At 40.9% G+C, this 15,200-nt stretch overlaps 1 protein-coding gene across 1 annotated transcript; it reads right to left on the bottom strand.

The window, feature by feature from the left end:
* Positions 1–1,165: 1,165 nt before the first annotated feature.
* Positions 1,166–14,582, bottom strand: lpla (lipoprotein lipase a). Its single transcript, XM_034080813.1, has 10 exons — positions 14,353–14,582; positions 13,203–13,408; positions 12,400–12,579; positions 11,144–11,255; positions 8,086–8,328; positions 7,135–7,377; positions 4,571–4,691; positions 3,635–3,817; positions 2,963–3,070; positions 1,166–2,418 (listed from the first exon to the last, which is right to left on the bottom strand). The coding sequence occupies exons 1-10, from the start codon at positions 14,450–14,452 to the stop codon at positions 2,367–2,369; spliced, it is 1,548 nt and encodes a 515-aa protein (XP_033936704.1). The 5' UTR covers positions 14,453–14,582; the 3' UTR covers positions 1,166–2,366.
* Between the last annotated feature and the right edge of the window lie 618 nt (positions 14,583–15,200).

The raw sequence follows: 15,200 nt of genomic DNA, 5'->3' as shown, positions 1-15,200 counted from the left end.
AGGGGAAACTAAGGCTCCATGTCAAAATAAAATGCATTGCATCCTTTGCTGAGTTGCCATTCTTTCCCATTCTAAGAAGCTGGCACGAGCTCCAAAAGTCGAACAGTTGTCTGGCCACTATTGTTGAATTACACCAACGCTATGTGCTATTTAGATTGATGCGCACCCTCCAAGTTCTTAAGGCTTGAAATGTAATCCCTGTTGGCTGATGGCTGTTGTCCATCATGGATACCCCCACCCATCCTCTCCACCTGCAGATGGACAGACAGCGGAGCTCCTTCTCCAACAGACTGGACCGATACAGGAACACATTCCTGCCCACTGTAGTAGCTCTGTACAACAAATCACCTCTGGCTGGAAGAGAACTCTCTGCTCCATCGCTTCTCTTGGAATAATAAAACCACGATGTGCATTTTACACATATATAATCTGTTCAATATTTTATATTCCATATGTCATATATTTATATATATATATTTGTATATCTACATGTATATTTTCTATTTTCTTTTCTTTCTATTCTTGTTTATTTCTAGTTTTGTTTTATTGTGAAATGCCTTGTCTTTTATGCTGCTGCAGCAAAAACGATTTCCCAAATTGGGATCAATAAAGTACCTTAATCACTTTGGTAGGATTTGGTGTTGTTGGCTGCTTTTGAGCAATATGTACACCTCAATTGTGACCCTAGCAACCAGTCCTGTGGACCTCATCTATACTTTGAGATTATGCTACCATAGAAATGGAATATCTTCCCCGTAATTTAGAGCGATCGGGTTCTTCCTCGGCCCTTTCACCTATGGGTTTATCCCAATGAGGCCATCTGTCACCAGCTTGCCAAATTGTCTCTTTTCAGACCTTGGCGGCTCCAATGGAACACAGTGGATGATTTCTCTGCTGCTTTGAATGTACACAATGAATGAGATTATCTAATTTAACTTTCCATTACTTACATGTTCATTATTTGCTAGTTGATATCTTAATGTCCTCAATCATATGAAAACATTCATGCACATTGGTCTTAGCTTTCTGTGATGTAAGCATTACTTATGTTTGGCCTTGTTTATAGAGGTTCCTGCAGCGTTTATCATTCAGGAAATAGTAAGAACTCCCAAGCAGTTCCCCAATCTTGTAATCAATGTTTTTAAATCTAAAATCAACAGAAATATGTGGTTTATCTCTTTTATTGAACCATCCTGGTGACGTTATGTATACAGTGCACTGCATTTCAGGTTATCAAAGTAAGTTCACTGAAAAGCTGGCATGGAGACCGATTTGATCGATCTTCCAAAAGCCTTTTGCATAAAATCACAAAACGCTTCATTTATAAAAATACATCCGACAATAGAAGCCTGCCAAAAAATATATTACAGCTTAATATACAAATATATAAATGTACATTTCCATAAATACAATAATCTTGAGCTGTATTATGGCTAACAAGTAGGCCAGTCCATCACAATTTACCTCAGCTTGCATATTTATTTGTCAGTGATTGTGTAATGTGTGACCTTTTTAAAATAAGGGCATGTTGGAGGCGGAGCTCAGTCACTGAGGTAAACTGTTGACCCATTCAGGAAGTAATTAGGAAGCACGTAGCAAACACTGGATTTCAAATTGACCACTTTCATAACAAAAAAAATATACCTAATCTGCAAAATGCATATCCTCATTCAACCGCAGTCTGCATGGCTCTCCGTCTGCATGGCTGCAGAGGAGCCTCGTAAAGTGACCAGTGACACAACCAAAACAAAAGAACAAGCAAGGCTTCACGAGATCTGATATCAACACACATTAAAATATATATATTATACTGATTAAAACGATATTTACAAAGACCACTGCGCTTCTCCGCTCAGTAGATAGTAAATACTTCTTTGGTCCCTGTTGATTGTTGGCGATTAGTGGTTCGGGAAAGACAAACACGTGGGACAATTTAAAAAGACATGTGCCTAGATTAAGCCTATCACTCTGAATCATTTATAAACCAGCCATAATCCAAGTTCACGTAGGCGAGGCAAACACACCACGTCAAGGGTTCGATATGCATCAAATTCACTATAAACAGTACACGTGGGCTACAAACGATACACAGATGATTACAAAGATATGAGAGCTGCTGAAAGTGTTACTTTGTCATATGTGAGCACATCATCATGAACTGTAACATTTCTGAGCAGCAGATTATGCAGAGAGTAAAAAGGGCAGATTGATGTCCAGCACGGAGGACGAGGTTCTGCTGGTTGCACTGGGAAAAAGGGGGAAAGTCGCAGCATCCAGTAAAAGTCCAGTTATTGCAAAGGCGTTCCCAGTGTTGCTCGGTGCTGTCCATATCCACGCGGAGAGAATGATGTGCGTGAAGCGCCATTTCAGGCGTTAGTCTGCCCGAAAAGACTGCCCTGCGCCTTCAGCTTGTGCATCCTGAGGAGAGGAGAGAGGACAGTGAGCGGAGAGCTTCTGGTACGACAGGAGGACGTCACTTTTAATGTTCCCTATTATACTGTTTTCATCAATATGTTACAGCTCTCAGATATATACGGAACATGTCTCTGATTGGCTGAAACACCAAACAGATCGTTGCAGCATTACCCATAATCCCCTCTGTTTCAGCCCTGTTTCCAAAGTGCTGATTCTCTGTCTGTTACTTTAGATGAAAATAAGGAGCCCCTCCCCACGCCCCTCTGAGAGACATGTGGTTACAAAGAACTCAATGGTGCTCTAGAGGAGATTCAGGTGATAAGGGGGGGGGGGGGGGGGGGGGTTACCTTGGTTGCTGATTGGCTAATGGTTACACAAGACAACACATCGTTATGACATCGCAAAGTGGCCCAAATCTGATCAGCTCGTTTTCAGACAGGTTTTTATAGAAATGGATCAAAAAGAGAGAGAATCGTTGATAGGTGACCTTTAACACTAGGTTTAATAGATATATATAACGTTTAAAAAAGGCTTCTTCTAAACTTACAATTTCTCTTTACGGCTCATATTGTCTTCGCTTGACTTCACGAAGACTCCAGCTTCTCCTCCTCTGACGAGGAAGGCGAACTCTCCGTCTTTTGAGCTGAAGATCACCCTGAAACCAAGCAAAACAATAAATGAAAAACTTAAATGTAATACATTCTCAAATGGATTCAAAGGTTTCATTTGTCACGCAGCTTCAGCGGAGTTGTTGGCAATGACAATCTTATCCCTAACGGTACGTCCACACAGCAGCTTTTCAAACATCTTAGAGCTGGGCGTGTCTGAAAGCTTGGGGATTTTTTGCGAGCTATGCGACCAACAACCAATCACATGAATCTCCCGCCCCCGACATACAAAGCACAAAACCCCGGGGATTTTATGCGAGCAATATATATATATATAAATATATATATATATAAACTCCCCAAACAGGAGAAAAGCTACCAGTTTCACCCACTGTCTCTGCCACCTCCCTCCATGCCTGGTTCCTCCGGTTTGTATCCCGGTAATAGTTCTGGTGTCCGAACTACGGCCAAAAAGTATAATGGAATACGGCCCACAATACATTTGATTGATTTTGAGAACTGAACTTATGAGGCAATATATACCTCGAAGTGAGCGGTGCAGCCCTTCGTATATCTTTCTGTACTAGATACTCGTGTTTTTGTGCGCTTACTTGGACTGCGTCTCCCCGGCCTTGATGCGCATCTTCCTGATGTGGAACTTGCTGCTGCCCCACCAGTCGGACCAGCTGATCATGGATTCCTTCTCCCAGCGCAGCTTCACGATCATCAGGTCTCCAATGTCCACATCGGTGGTGATGAGGAAGGACAGGGTGGTGTTACTGTCCAGCACCGGCCTGGGGGGGGGGGGGGGGGGGGGAGGAGGGACGCTCAATAATCTGCAGCTGGTATTTACCATCATTACTGTTTTGAATCAGACTCAGGTTTATTAGCAGGTACGAGGAATTTGACTTGATGTCGTGGTGCATATTAAAATCTAAATAAAAGAATTAGAAGAGAATACAGAAAGCAAACTATTGTTTTAGTACACAATGACTGGTTTCTTATTTTAAAACTGCCAAATTGTATTATTTCTTTCTATGTAAATACTGCTATATTTCACTATTTGTTTTTAATATTTTTTATTATAGTTTTCTTAAAATAGTTCTCTATCTTTTTTGTTTTACTTTTATGTATGCACCATGACATCAAGTCAAATTCCTCGTACGTGTCATCCTACCTGTTTTAGCCCCTACCGTATTTACAATGTTGTTTTTAAACTCGTCTGCATCTCTTGTATTTATGTTTTTATGAATCTGTTATTCCATTATGTGTATTTATTGTGTCCCTTTCTGTTGTCTTCTTATTAAGCGTTAAAGCACTTTGAATTGCCTCTGTGTCTGAAAATGAACTATATAAATAAACGTACCTTAATAAACCTGTTTCTGATTCTGATTTCTAATTCTAAGAAGCGTCACATGTGCAAAGACTGCAAAGCAACACTGAGCAAAGAAGTCGAAGGAAACATCAAACTATGCAAATGCAAAAATGTCCAGCAACAAGTATCAGCTGATTTTCACATAACAATTTTAAATATATAAGCTACGTACAGGACAAAGGGGATGTCCTCCTTCTCTCCGTGGGTGCCGAACAGAGAGATCTTCATCGGCTGCTCGTTGAAGCTCATGATGTCCTTACCGAAGAGATGCATCTTCACTTGATAGTGGAAAACTACGAGAGAAGAAACACACAGGTTACACCTCAGACACTTCCAGAGCTAAATGTACTCAGCTACCATGACATTACACTACATGTTACTTGTTAGACGCTTTTATCCAAAGCGACATACATACTCAATACTCTGGGCAATCCCCACAGGAGCAGTTTGTGGTGAAGTGGCTCAGGAACACAACGACATGCTGACTGCAGTGGGGTTTGAACCTGCGCTCCCAACACGAAGGCCCACCCACTGCGCCACACGCCTCCCTACCGGCCTTACGTCGCGCATACCACTACTTAAAGTTGGTTTTATAACTTTAAAAGCCCTCATGTAACCTTTTCATCTCCATGTGACTCTCACAGCGCTCAGACTTATGCTAAATCCTTGTTGGTGACATTCGTACAGCATTATATATATTTTCATACTAAACATGCTAATCTGTGCACAGGGAAAAATTGATCCTAAACTTGTATCACATGCAGCGGTGTCGCGTGCCCTTTGCATGCCCGGAGCAATTAAAATACCCATGACCTCTTCATCATGTGACCTCCTGAGTTGAACATGTCTACAACATGTGTGAAAGTTGTGAGTAGACAGTTACAGGGTATACGCAGGAATCCTGAAGTCAGATGTAAAACCTTTCAAGACCTTTTTTAAGACCCTTTCCGTACATGTTAAGACCTCATCGCCGCTTGGAGTTTTAACCGGTTACCTTGGCGACACACTTTACCTCACATTGACTATATACAGTATTGATTGTCCTTCCTCCTTATCTTCCAACCATTTGGACGCAGACTTGCATTTCCCCATAACGATGTTGTTTAACAACCGGCGTAAACGGAGCTTCGCGCGCTATCAAGCAGTGAGCGCGCGACGTCCTGTTCAGATGACGTCAAACCCAACGGGATGCCAGAAATAAACTACACACCTACGCCATGATTACATTCAGGCAGACTGTAGAATACAACCTCTTTGGAAACAAGCTACAAAATGTAATACCTTGGAAAATGCCGTGTAATACTTTTTAATAGCCTTCATTTTCGCTAAATAGATTTATCAACTTGTAATACTTTTTAAGACCCCGCGGACCCCCTGTGTTAACACCAGCTATACTAATTCCACCTCACCAATAAGGACATTCAACAACAGGAGCTCACACATTGAGGATTACTCCAATTATGGAATCCATTAACTCTGCGCTCTCTAATCCTCTTTACACACAACTTCTCTACAGTAGCTCAAAGATTCTCACTCCACGATCATGGCGGCCTAAAGAATTCACTACAACGATATTATTGTGATATCGTCCGCAAAGTAGAACGTTGAATTCATCTTTAACTGTGATCACTTTTAACTTGAGTATTTTGTCTTTTTTATTCACTTGTAATCGGTTTTTGTTATCTGCCGAGAGACAACGGATGTGCATTTGCCTTTGCTAAACCCAAAACATTTTATTTTACACCGATGTTCATTAAGTTGTACCGTCCTTTTCAAATATATAAATTGGTTATTGTGCGTTTTTACATATTTTTTGGGCAAATACTTCACTGTGTGTGAGGCTTTGGGGGAAGGAGACAACGTGACAATGGAAAGAGATTTTAAAAATCTTCGGAAAATGGAAAAAAGAGGCGCTGTTTTTCCACAATATTGGTATATTTGTTTCGTAAATCAGGGTTCATACACTTTTTCACCAATGATTTTCAACGACTTCTCCATGACCTTTACCTACTTTTCCATGACCAAAAAAATTACTTTCTCAGCGGTACCACTGAAACATGTTTATTTGAACATGGAACAGAAAAATAAGGTCTGCGTATGAAACATGTTGTGCCTCTAAAACAAATAAAATAGCCTTATAGCTTCTACACGCTAAAGCAACTCAAATCTCTCACCAGCAAAACACCTCGTCAGGTAAATGCCATTTTACTTTTCATTACTATACGATACAGCATTTATTATCATTTTAGTATTACTATTTAGGCGATAAGATAAAATATAAATTATATTTGATGCAACTTTAATTACATGACTTTTCCAAAACATTGGGAAAAATATTGTTTTCCATGACTTTTCCAGGTTTTTAATGACCGTAGGAACCCTGATAAATATAACATTTGTAACCACATTTATTGAATAAATTACGGTAGCGCTTGGCGTTATGAACCAAAAAAGAGAAATCTATATTTTTGATCAATTCTTCGATATTGATGTCGCGACAATACGGTGGTGTTCAGTGCTGCTGCTTTCATCAAATATTTACACAATGAGATGTTTGATGAATAGTCGTCATAAAAGGTGATATGAAGACTAAGTTGGTTAAGGTTGTGTTGATGTAGAAAAATGTACCACAATGGAGCCTTTAAAACTAGGAAAAGTCACTTATCAATCCAAATTCTTTAACATTTTATATCAGGATACTTGTTATAATTTATCTCTTCTATTTTCTGTGTTTACCTTTGTAGGGACTCATGTCGCGGGTCTTGAGGAACATCTTGGCGCTGCGGGTCGTGCGGACCTTGTTGATGTTGTAGCCCAGCTTGTTGCAGCGGTTCTTCCTGCAGCTCAGGCACATGCCCTTGTTGAAGGCCTCTCTGGAGTTGCAGCGGTACGCCATGCTCTGCTGCTGCGTGTTCAGCAGAGAGTCGATGAACAGGTGGATGGAGCGCTCGTGAGAGCACTTGACGAGCTGGTCCATATCTGCAGCACACCAGAGAGTACAGAAGCTGTGAAACCTCTGCGTTTCCCATCACATCACGTCATGCTAGACGAGAGAATGTCTTCCTTGTGTGTGGCTTGTATGGCTCTTTACATGTCAGGGCTGACCCAAGAGGCCTTTCTCACTTAGTCCTGCATTGCTCAGTTAGAACACGTACAGCAGCTGAGCTGGAGGACACACTGTGAATCTCTGGCTGTCGAAAAACATATTTACCTAGCAGCCGTGAAAGCTTTTACAATCTCAAAGTGTCGTGTCAACTTACAAAAGCCTATCGAAACTGTTAACAACTACAGTCTGAACAACAGGTTCTCGTACGGCTGCGATTAGTCCATCAACAGATAAATAACCTCCAATTATTATTATTATTATTATTATAAGTTATTTTCATCCAATGTTTGGCACAAAATACTGTTCGCAGCTTCTCAAATGTGGAGTTTTTTTCCTCTTATTTCATAATAAACTAAACATCTGTGGGTTTTGGACTGAAACAAGACATCACCTTGGACTTTGTGGAAACTGGGATGGACATATTTCACTATTTTCTGACAATGTAAAGGCCAAAAGATTAATAAAGTCAATAATCAATAGTTACAGGCATATTTAGGGGTTCGTCTTCTCTGTAAACCCAGCCCAGCATCATCTCAAGCAGAGTAAAGTAAGGACCAATGAGAAGTGATGTGAGTACGTACTCTGGAGGCCCTTGATGCCCGACAGTGCGATGCCCATCAGCGTGTTCTGGATGTCACAGCCCGGCTGGAAAGTGCCTCCGTTGGGGTAAATGTCGATGTGGCCCACGGGTCTCTGGATGCCGATGCTGCGGTCCGGGGACCCCCTGGTGTTGGTGTGCAGGACGTCCACAAACTGGGCATCGCCTTTGGACAGAATGTTCTGATTGTCTGCATGCTCGAAGGTGGGACCTGCAGGATCGAGACCTGGAGACGAGAACAGAGAAAGAGATGTAATCTGTGCTGTCCTGCTTTTCATTCTTACCCTGTTGCTGTTAAACTACTGAGTTTCCCCACGGAGATTAATAGAGGTCCATCTTATCTTATCTTACCTATAAAACTGTACTTTGAAGCATTTTAGTTTTGGGTTTCATTTGGTCTCTTTTTGCAGCTTTGCAGGAGCTCAGAACAAAGTGATTGTTAACTCTTCATTTCCTCCTGCCTCGCATAATGTTAAACATATCAAATATTATAAGCAGGTCAGAGAGATTTCAAAGCTCTGTAGCAGGGGTGTCAAACTCAATTTCAATGCGGGCCACATTCACATTATGGTTGCACTCAAAGAGTAACTTTAAGACTATATAAAAATACATATATAAATATTTAATATATATAATGTATTATATTACATTATTGCCTCTGCATTGGATTATTTTCGGATAGGGTAAAAACTTCATAATTAACTACGTCTGAAAGCAGAAGTCTAGGGCAAATAATTGCAAGTCTCTTCAGTGAGAAGGTCACAAAATGATTTAAAAAGAAAAGTCAAATTCTGAGAAAAAAGTCAAATTTGAGATGCATTGTGGGACATGTAGTTTATGGGCAACATGCTTCTGTAAAGCAGCCTGTAACCGTATAATAAACATATAATATTTTTTGCAAGCTCTTGTGGGGCCACAGAAAATGAAGTCGCGGGCCGGATTTGGCCCCCGGGCCTTGAGTTTGACACCCCTGCTCTATAGTGACAAATAGTGGGATTGGACCCGCTACACTGGCACCGACCGGCCACATGAACACAACACAGGCCAGGAATGCAGCAGATTACATTTCACTGGTGTGTTGTTTTTACGAGCAGGGCCCTGATATTACATTACAGTGTATTGGCACGCGTGAAATCATTCCCTCAGAGTGACATTATAAGCGCCTATTAAATAAGAAAAAAGCCTTAGAGCTAAAACACATGGTTGTATACTTTCCAGTTTCTCTGTATGTAGAGGAAGCAGCACAGCATACGTTGGTTAAAGGGGACATACTCTGCTCATTTTCAAGTTCATATCAGTATGTAGTGTCTCTACTTTAAAGAGTCCTCTCCTGCTGATGTTCAGGTGTATATCAGTGTGTAGTGTCTCTACTTTAAAGAGTCCTCTCCTGCTGATGTTCAGGTGTATATCAGTGTGTAGTGTCTCTACTTTAAAGAGTCCTCTCCTGCTGATGTTCAGGTGTATATCAGTATGTAGTGTCTCTACTTTAAAGAGTCCTCTCCTGCTGATGTTCAGGTGTATATCAGTGTCTAGTGTCTCTACTTTAAAGAGTCCTCTCCTGCTGATGTTCAGGTGTATATCAGTATGTGTCTCTACTTTAAAGAGTCCTCTCCTGCTGTTGTTCAGGTGTATATCAGTATGTAGTGTCTCTACTTTAAAGAGTCCTCTCCTGCTGATGTTCAGGTGTATATCAGTATGTAGTGTCTCTACTTTAAAGTGTCCTCTCCTGCTGATGATCAGGTGTATATCAGTATGTAGTGTCTCTACTTTAAAGAGTCCTCTCCTGCTGATGTTCAGGTGTATATCAGTATGTAGTGTCTCTACTTTAAAGAGTCCTCTCCTGCTGATGTTCAGGTGTATATCAGTATGTAGTGTCTCTACTTTAAAGAGTCCTCTCCTGCTGATGTTCAGGTGTATATCAGTAGGTAGTGTCTCTACTTTAAAGAGTCCTCTCCTGCTGATGTTCAGGTGTATATCAGTATGGAGTGTCTCTACTTTAAAGAGTCCTCTCCTGCTGATGTTCAGGTGTATATCAGTATGTAGTGTCTCTACTTTAAAGAGTCCTCTCCTGCTGATGTTCAGGTGTATATCAGTATGTAGTGTCTCTACTTTAAAGAGTCCTCTCCTGCTGATGTTCAGGTGTATATCAGTATGTAGTGTCTCTACTTTAAAGAGTTCTCTCCTGCTGATGTTCAGGTGTATATCAGTATGTAGTGTCTCTATTTTAAAGAGTCCTCTCCTGCTGATGTTCAGGTGTATATCAGTATGTAGTGTCTCTACTTTAAAGAGTCCTCTCCTGCTGATGTCCAGGTGTATATCAGTATGTAGTGTCTCTACTTTAAAGAGTCCTCTCCTGCTGATGTTCAGGTGTATATCAGTATGTAGTGTCTCTACTTTAAAGAGTCCTCTCCTGCTGATGTTCAGGTGTATATCAGTATGTAGTGTCTCTACTTTAAAGAGTCCTCTCTTGCTGATGTTCAGGTGTATATCAGTATGTAGTGTCTCTACTTTAAAGAGTCCTCTCCTGCTGATGTTCAGGTGTATATCAGTATGTAGTGTCTCTACTTTAAAGAGTCCTCTCCTGCTGATGTTCAGGTGTATATCAGTATGTAGTGTCTCTACTTTAAAGAGTCCTCTCTTGCTGATGTTCATGTGTATATCAGTATGTAGTGTCTCTACTGGGACATGTCTCCATGCTTTAATGTTCAAAAAGCTCTTTATTTTTCTGTGCTGCAGCACCTCTTTTCACCCTCTGTCTGAAACCAGAGCCCAGTCTGCTCTGATTAGTTAGCTGATTGGTCAACACCTTAGAGATGTCCCGCCCCTTCACGTACAATGTGTTAGCGTGTGAGCGTTAGCCAATAGAAGCACGATTGTTATAGAAGTAAACAAAGGGGTTAAATTGGGGCGATTCAGGCGGGGGAAAGTTGGAAGAAACTTTAGGATTTTAGCCTTTGAAGAATTCACAGGCACAAAAACCTGTATAACACACTAGAGGAAAGGGAGAGGGACATGCTAGGGCCTCTTTAAGATGTCCTCACCTGTTATTCTGCTGATTCTATGGTCAGTAAGGTCTCCGGCAATTCCCGCCACATGCGCTCCAAGACTGTACCCCAGCAGATGGAGCCTCTCCCAGGGCAGCTGCAGCTCTTTCTGAAGGAGAAGGGGAATGAAACGTGTCAGAGGAACACGTTGATATGTGTTCAAACAGTTCAAAGGTGAACTCCACAGACTTGCCGAAGGCTGTTCTTGGCAAAGCACTGCAGCACACTGTTCAAGTAGTAATGGAGTCTGGGTCCAAAACAAATAATAGTTTGTACAATTGTGTGGTTTGCCAAATAAATTAAGCAAGCTTGGAACGCACGTAGACAAACAGGTGAGGGCGTTTATGCCTAAAGCCTCTGTTTGCATTGATGTCGATCGAACAAAGTCTGCACTCCACTCAATACTCAGCCTTGTAACGAGAGGCTGCCGCAGACATGGCACTAAAACACACACACACACATTTGTGACAGATTTGTTGGCTGCTCTCATATCTTTGCTGGCAGTAGGGCTTGGCGATATGATAAGAGAATCAAATATCACAATATTTTGAAACTAAATACTTGATAGTGACATTGTGGTGATCTTTTAGGCTTACTAGTAACAAAAGTCAGTTGACGACTGGTGCTTTTATTAAGTATTTACACACATTTTGATAAATAATCATCAGTAATGTGGATAAAATGAGTAATTGGGTGAAAGTAGATCATAGAAAAGGCAAAAGAAAATCTGGTACATTTATAAAATGACATCACTAACCATCGAAACCAGGAGAAATCAACATTTATGATGTTCTAAAATCCGAAAGTCTAGTCTCAAATCAAAATAAGGATATAATATTAACATATCGCCCGGGTCTGGCTGTCAGATTATCAAAGAATCTGTCGAGGTGGATAAATTCCACTTTTTGACATGGACCATGAGCAGTATACGATCCAGTTGTTAGCCAGCAGGGCAACTGGAACTCCCTCCCCCTTCACATCCGACAGTCTGACACAATCCCCACATTCACGTCCCTCCTCAAAACCCACCTGTTCAGATCAGCCTGCTCACTGTCGTGCTCCCTATCACCCTGAATAACCCGTCCCAAGTCAAGCGTCCACTTTAATTGTCTTCTCCATGATGGTATGTTTGTGTTTTTATCATGTTCTGTTGTCTTTTAGAATATTCAACAAATTGTACGGTGTCCTTGGGTGTCATGAAAGGCGCCTTGAATAAAATGTATTATTATTATTAGATCAAAACTTGGACTCACTTGGATCCAGGAGACGAACTTGGCCACGTCGCGGCCCACCAGCTTGGTGTAGGCGGCGGAGGTCGGGTAGTGCTGGTTGGCTCGGGTCAGCCAGTCCACCACGATGACGTTGGCGCCGGGCACTCGCTCGTACAGAGCAGACACCAGTTTGGGCACCCAGCTCTCAAACATGCCTGTCACCTACAGAAACACACACACATGTTCTCGTGTCAGCTGCAGGGTGGCGTGATTTAGTGTGGCCTTAGCCCCGCGTCATGCTGTGGTTGGAGTGAAGCCAAGGTGTCATCAGGTTCAAATCTGACTGGAGATGCCAGCAGAGAGAACTCACTGCCCTCAGCGTGACATGTGGATATAATGTACAGATGCTCATCATTTTCAACTTGGATCAACATTTATGATCGGTTTGTTGTCATTGGCAAGACTCAAATTCTATTGAATGATTATGCAATGCACTGTTTTGGGCATTTTCTCATCTGATATTTTGGTGTTATTTCAAAACATCTGTTTCTCTCAGTATCAGTAGTAGACTTTTAAAGATATAATCAAAACAGTGAACCTTATAATGATAAAGAGAAAGAATACGAAGACACAGAATGATATATATTATATATTTTCTTCTGAACATGTTTGTTTTGTTATTTCAATTATTAAATTAACCAGTATGAAATGCAAAATAATCAAATTCTCAGTACATTTCCCCGTATTACCATTGGTTAACGACATTACCTACATGCACACACACAAATACAGGCTTAATTTACAAATGAGACACTTATAACAACATTACATTTAGGGCTACATACCGTCCAGCCATGAATCATGACGAAGGTCTGGGTCTCGGGGTTGAATTCACACTCCTTGATGGTCTCCGGTCTGCCGGGCACGATGTAACACATGTCCTCGTCCGGGATGTCCTGAGTGCGCAGGGAGAACTTGGTCATAATGTCAGTGAAGTCTGTGATCCACTCGGTGGTGGTGGGCAGGGGAGCATCGGTCACTGTGCTGTTTACTGTTACAACACACACACACACACACACACACACACACACACACACACACACACACACACACACACACACACACACACACACACACACACACACAGGGAGAAACACAGGAGATTAGATTATGATGGTATGACAGAAATGTAGAGGGATTGTCACTAGGATATAATGTACATGTATAACATTATTATAACACCTTCCAGTTGTATGCACACATACAACAACCAAGCAACAGTTTAAAATACTTTGGACAGTTGCACCGGACATAATAACAACAATAAACCTATATTTGTCACGCAGATTACCACACGCTGCTGCTCTTCTTAAACATATAAAGTGACCGCTACTAACATAGTATGAGTGTTCCAGTAGAGACATAGAGCATGGCAGTGTCGCCCCCTTTTGTCTCATAAAATGCATAAAATTAATTAAACTTAAAAAGATTTAAATTCCTAAAGGGATTGAGTCCATTTCCGAAAAATAAATCGGGGTAAAAAAAAACGAATAACATTCTTCCACTGTTTTGTTTTGAGTCTTTGAAAAAGAGTCAGATAACAGCTAATTGGTTGAAAGTGGAGGAATGTCACTACAGAGGGGGGTATAAGTCTTTCTGAGATACTTGTTTTTGTATTTTAACTTGAACAAACAATGGGATTTTATTTTGAAATGCTCTGTTTTTGAATGTTAGTGTGTCCTTTTCCTCTGTCCGTTCTCCAGACAAAAGGCCTGCAGCAGCCGGGTCTCTCCATGCACACATGGACCTGCGGCACTGAAATGGGATGCAGACCTGCAGACCTGAGCAGGGTTACTCTCGGTCACATCGGAACAGCATGCATTCATTAACCTGCTTATTATTCCTAAAACTACTGCCGATGAATCCCCATATCAATAATCTGCCACACAGGTTATCTCAATAATAAAAAAACACAACGGTGAGGGAGGCTCTTACCAAACTCAGTGGCGGTGAGTTCAGGCTCAGAAGAAGAAATTGCAAAGATTTTCCCCAAAATTATCCAAACAGACAAAAAACAGATATTTTCTTTTCCCATATTAATGAGGAGTTTTTTTTTCTAGAATATCCTGAATGAAAAAAAGGGCTTTAAAAAATCGTTGTATATCCAAGAGAGTGTTTTAAAGCATAAAAGTGTCAACAGTTGCGGTTTAGTGCAAAGTTTCTTATGGTCTGTCACCGTTGCCGCTCCAAGTCATCTTTATGGGTGTCTCATTTGAATACTCACACCTGATTGGCTGAGAGTTGGAGGGCGGGGTTTAAACTTTGTCCCGTCTCTGATTCACTGACATCATTCACATTAAAGCTGAGTAACAGCAGCGGAAGGGTCTCTATCAATAGATGTCCACATTTAAAATAAGGTGTTTAAAGGTTACAGAGACAAAACAGGAACAGACTCTCATTGTGAACATTTGTTTTTTATAACTAAAAGGTTGTTGAAAAGGACAACCGTGATTTATGAGATTCATTGTTGTTTTGACAGCCAACTAAAATCGTGAATTGTAGCCTAATTGTTACTACAGTAAAAGTATGCAGTATTATTAGTAAAGTTTGGAAGAGTACGAAAAATACTCCTGTCAGTATTAAATCCTACATTATAAACCATTTGATTTTATTTCTGATGCTTTTTTTTTTAACAATTCAAAATGTTGTGTGTAAAATTAAAAATTTTAAGTAACAATTAACTATTGTAATCAAAATTATGTCGTAAAAAAGTCTAATATTTTTTCCCAGAGCTGTCAACTAGGCGCATACGTTGGCACTACATGTATACTGAGTTACCTCAA

This window comes from Pseudochaenichthys georgianus, chromosome 4 (genome assembly GCF_902827115.2).
Source record: "Pseudochaenichthys georgianus chromosome 4, fPseGeo1.2, whole genome shotgun sequence".
Classification (NCBI taxonomy): domain Eukaryota; kingdom Metazoa; phylum Chordata; class Actinopteri; order Perciformes; family Channichthyidae; genus Pseudochaenichthys; species Pseudochaenichthys georgianus.
Note: the sequence above shows the minus strand (reverse complement) of the source record. Positions and strands in the feature narration are given on the sequence as shown.

Coding starts and splice junctions, on each gene's coding strand:
- lpla (XM_034080813.1), bottom strand. CDS start 14,452: ATGGGAAAAGAAAATATCTGTTTTTTGTCTGTTTGGATAATTTTGGGG. Junction 11,256..12,399: donor AGTTCGTCTCCTGGATCCAA/GTGAGTCCAAGT, acceptor CTTCTCCTTCAG/AAAGAGCTGCAGCTGCCCTG. Junction 2,419..2,962: donor ATGAGCCGTAAAGAGAAATT/GTAAGTTTAGAA, acceptor TCCTCTCCTCAG/GATGCACAAGCTGAAGGCGC.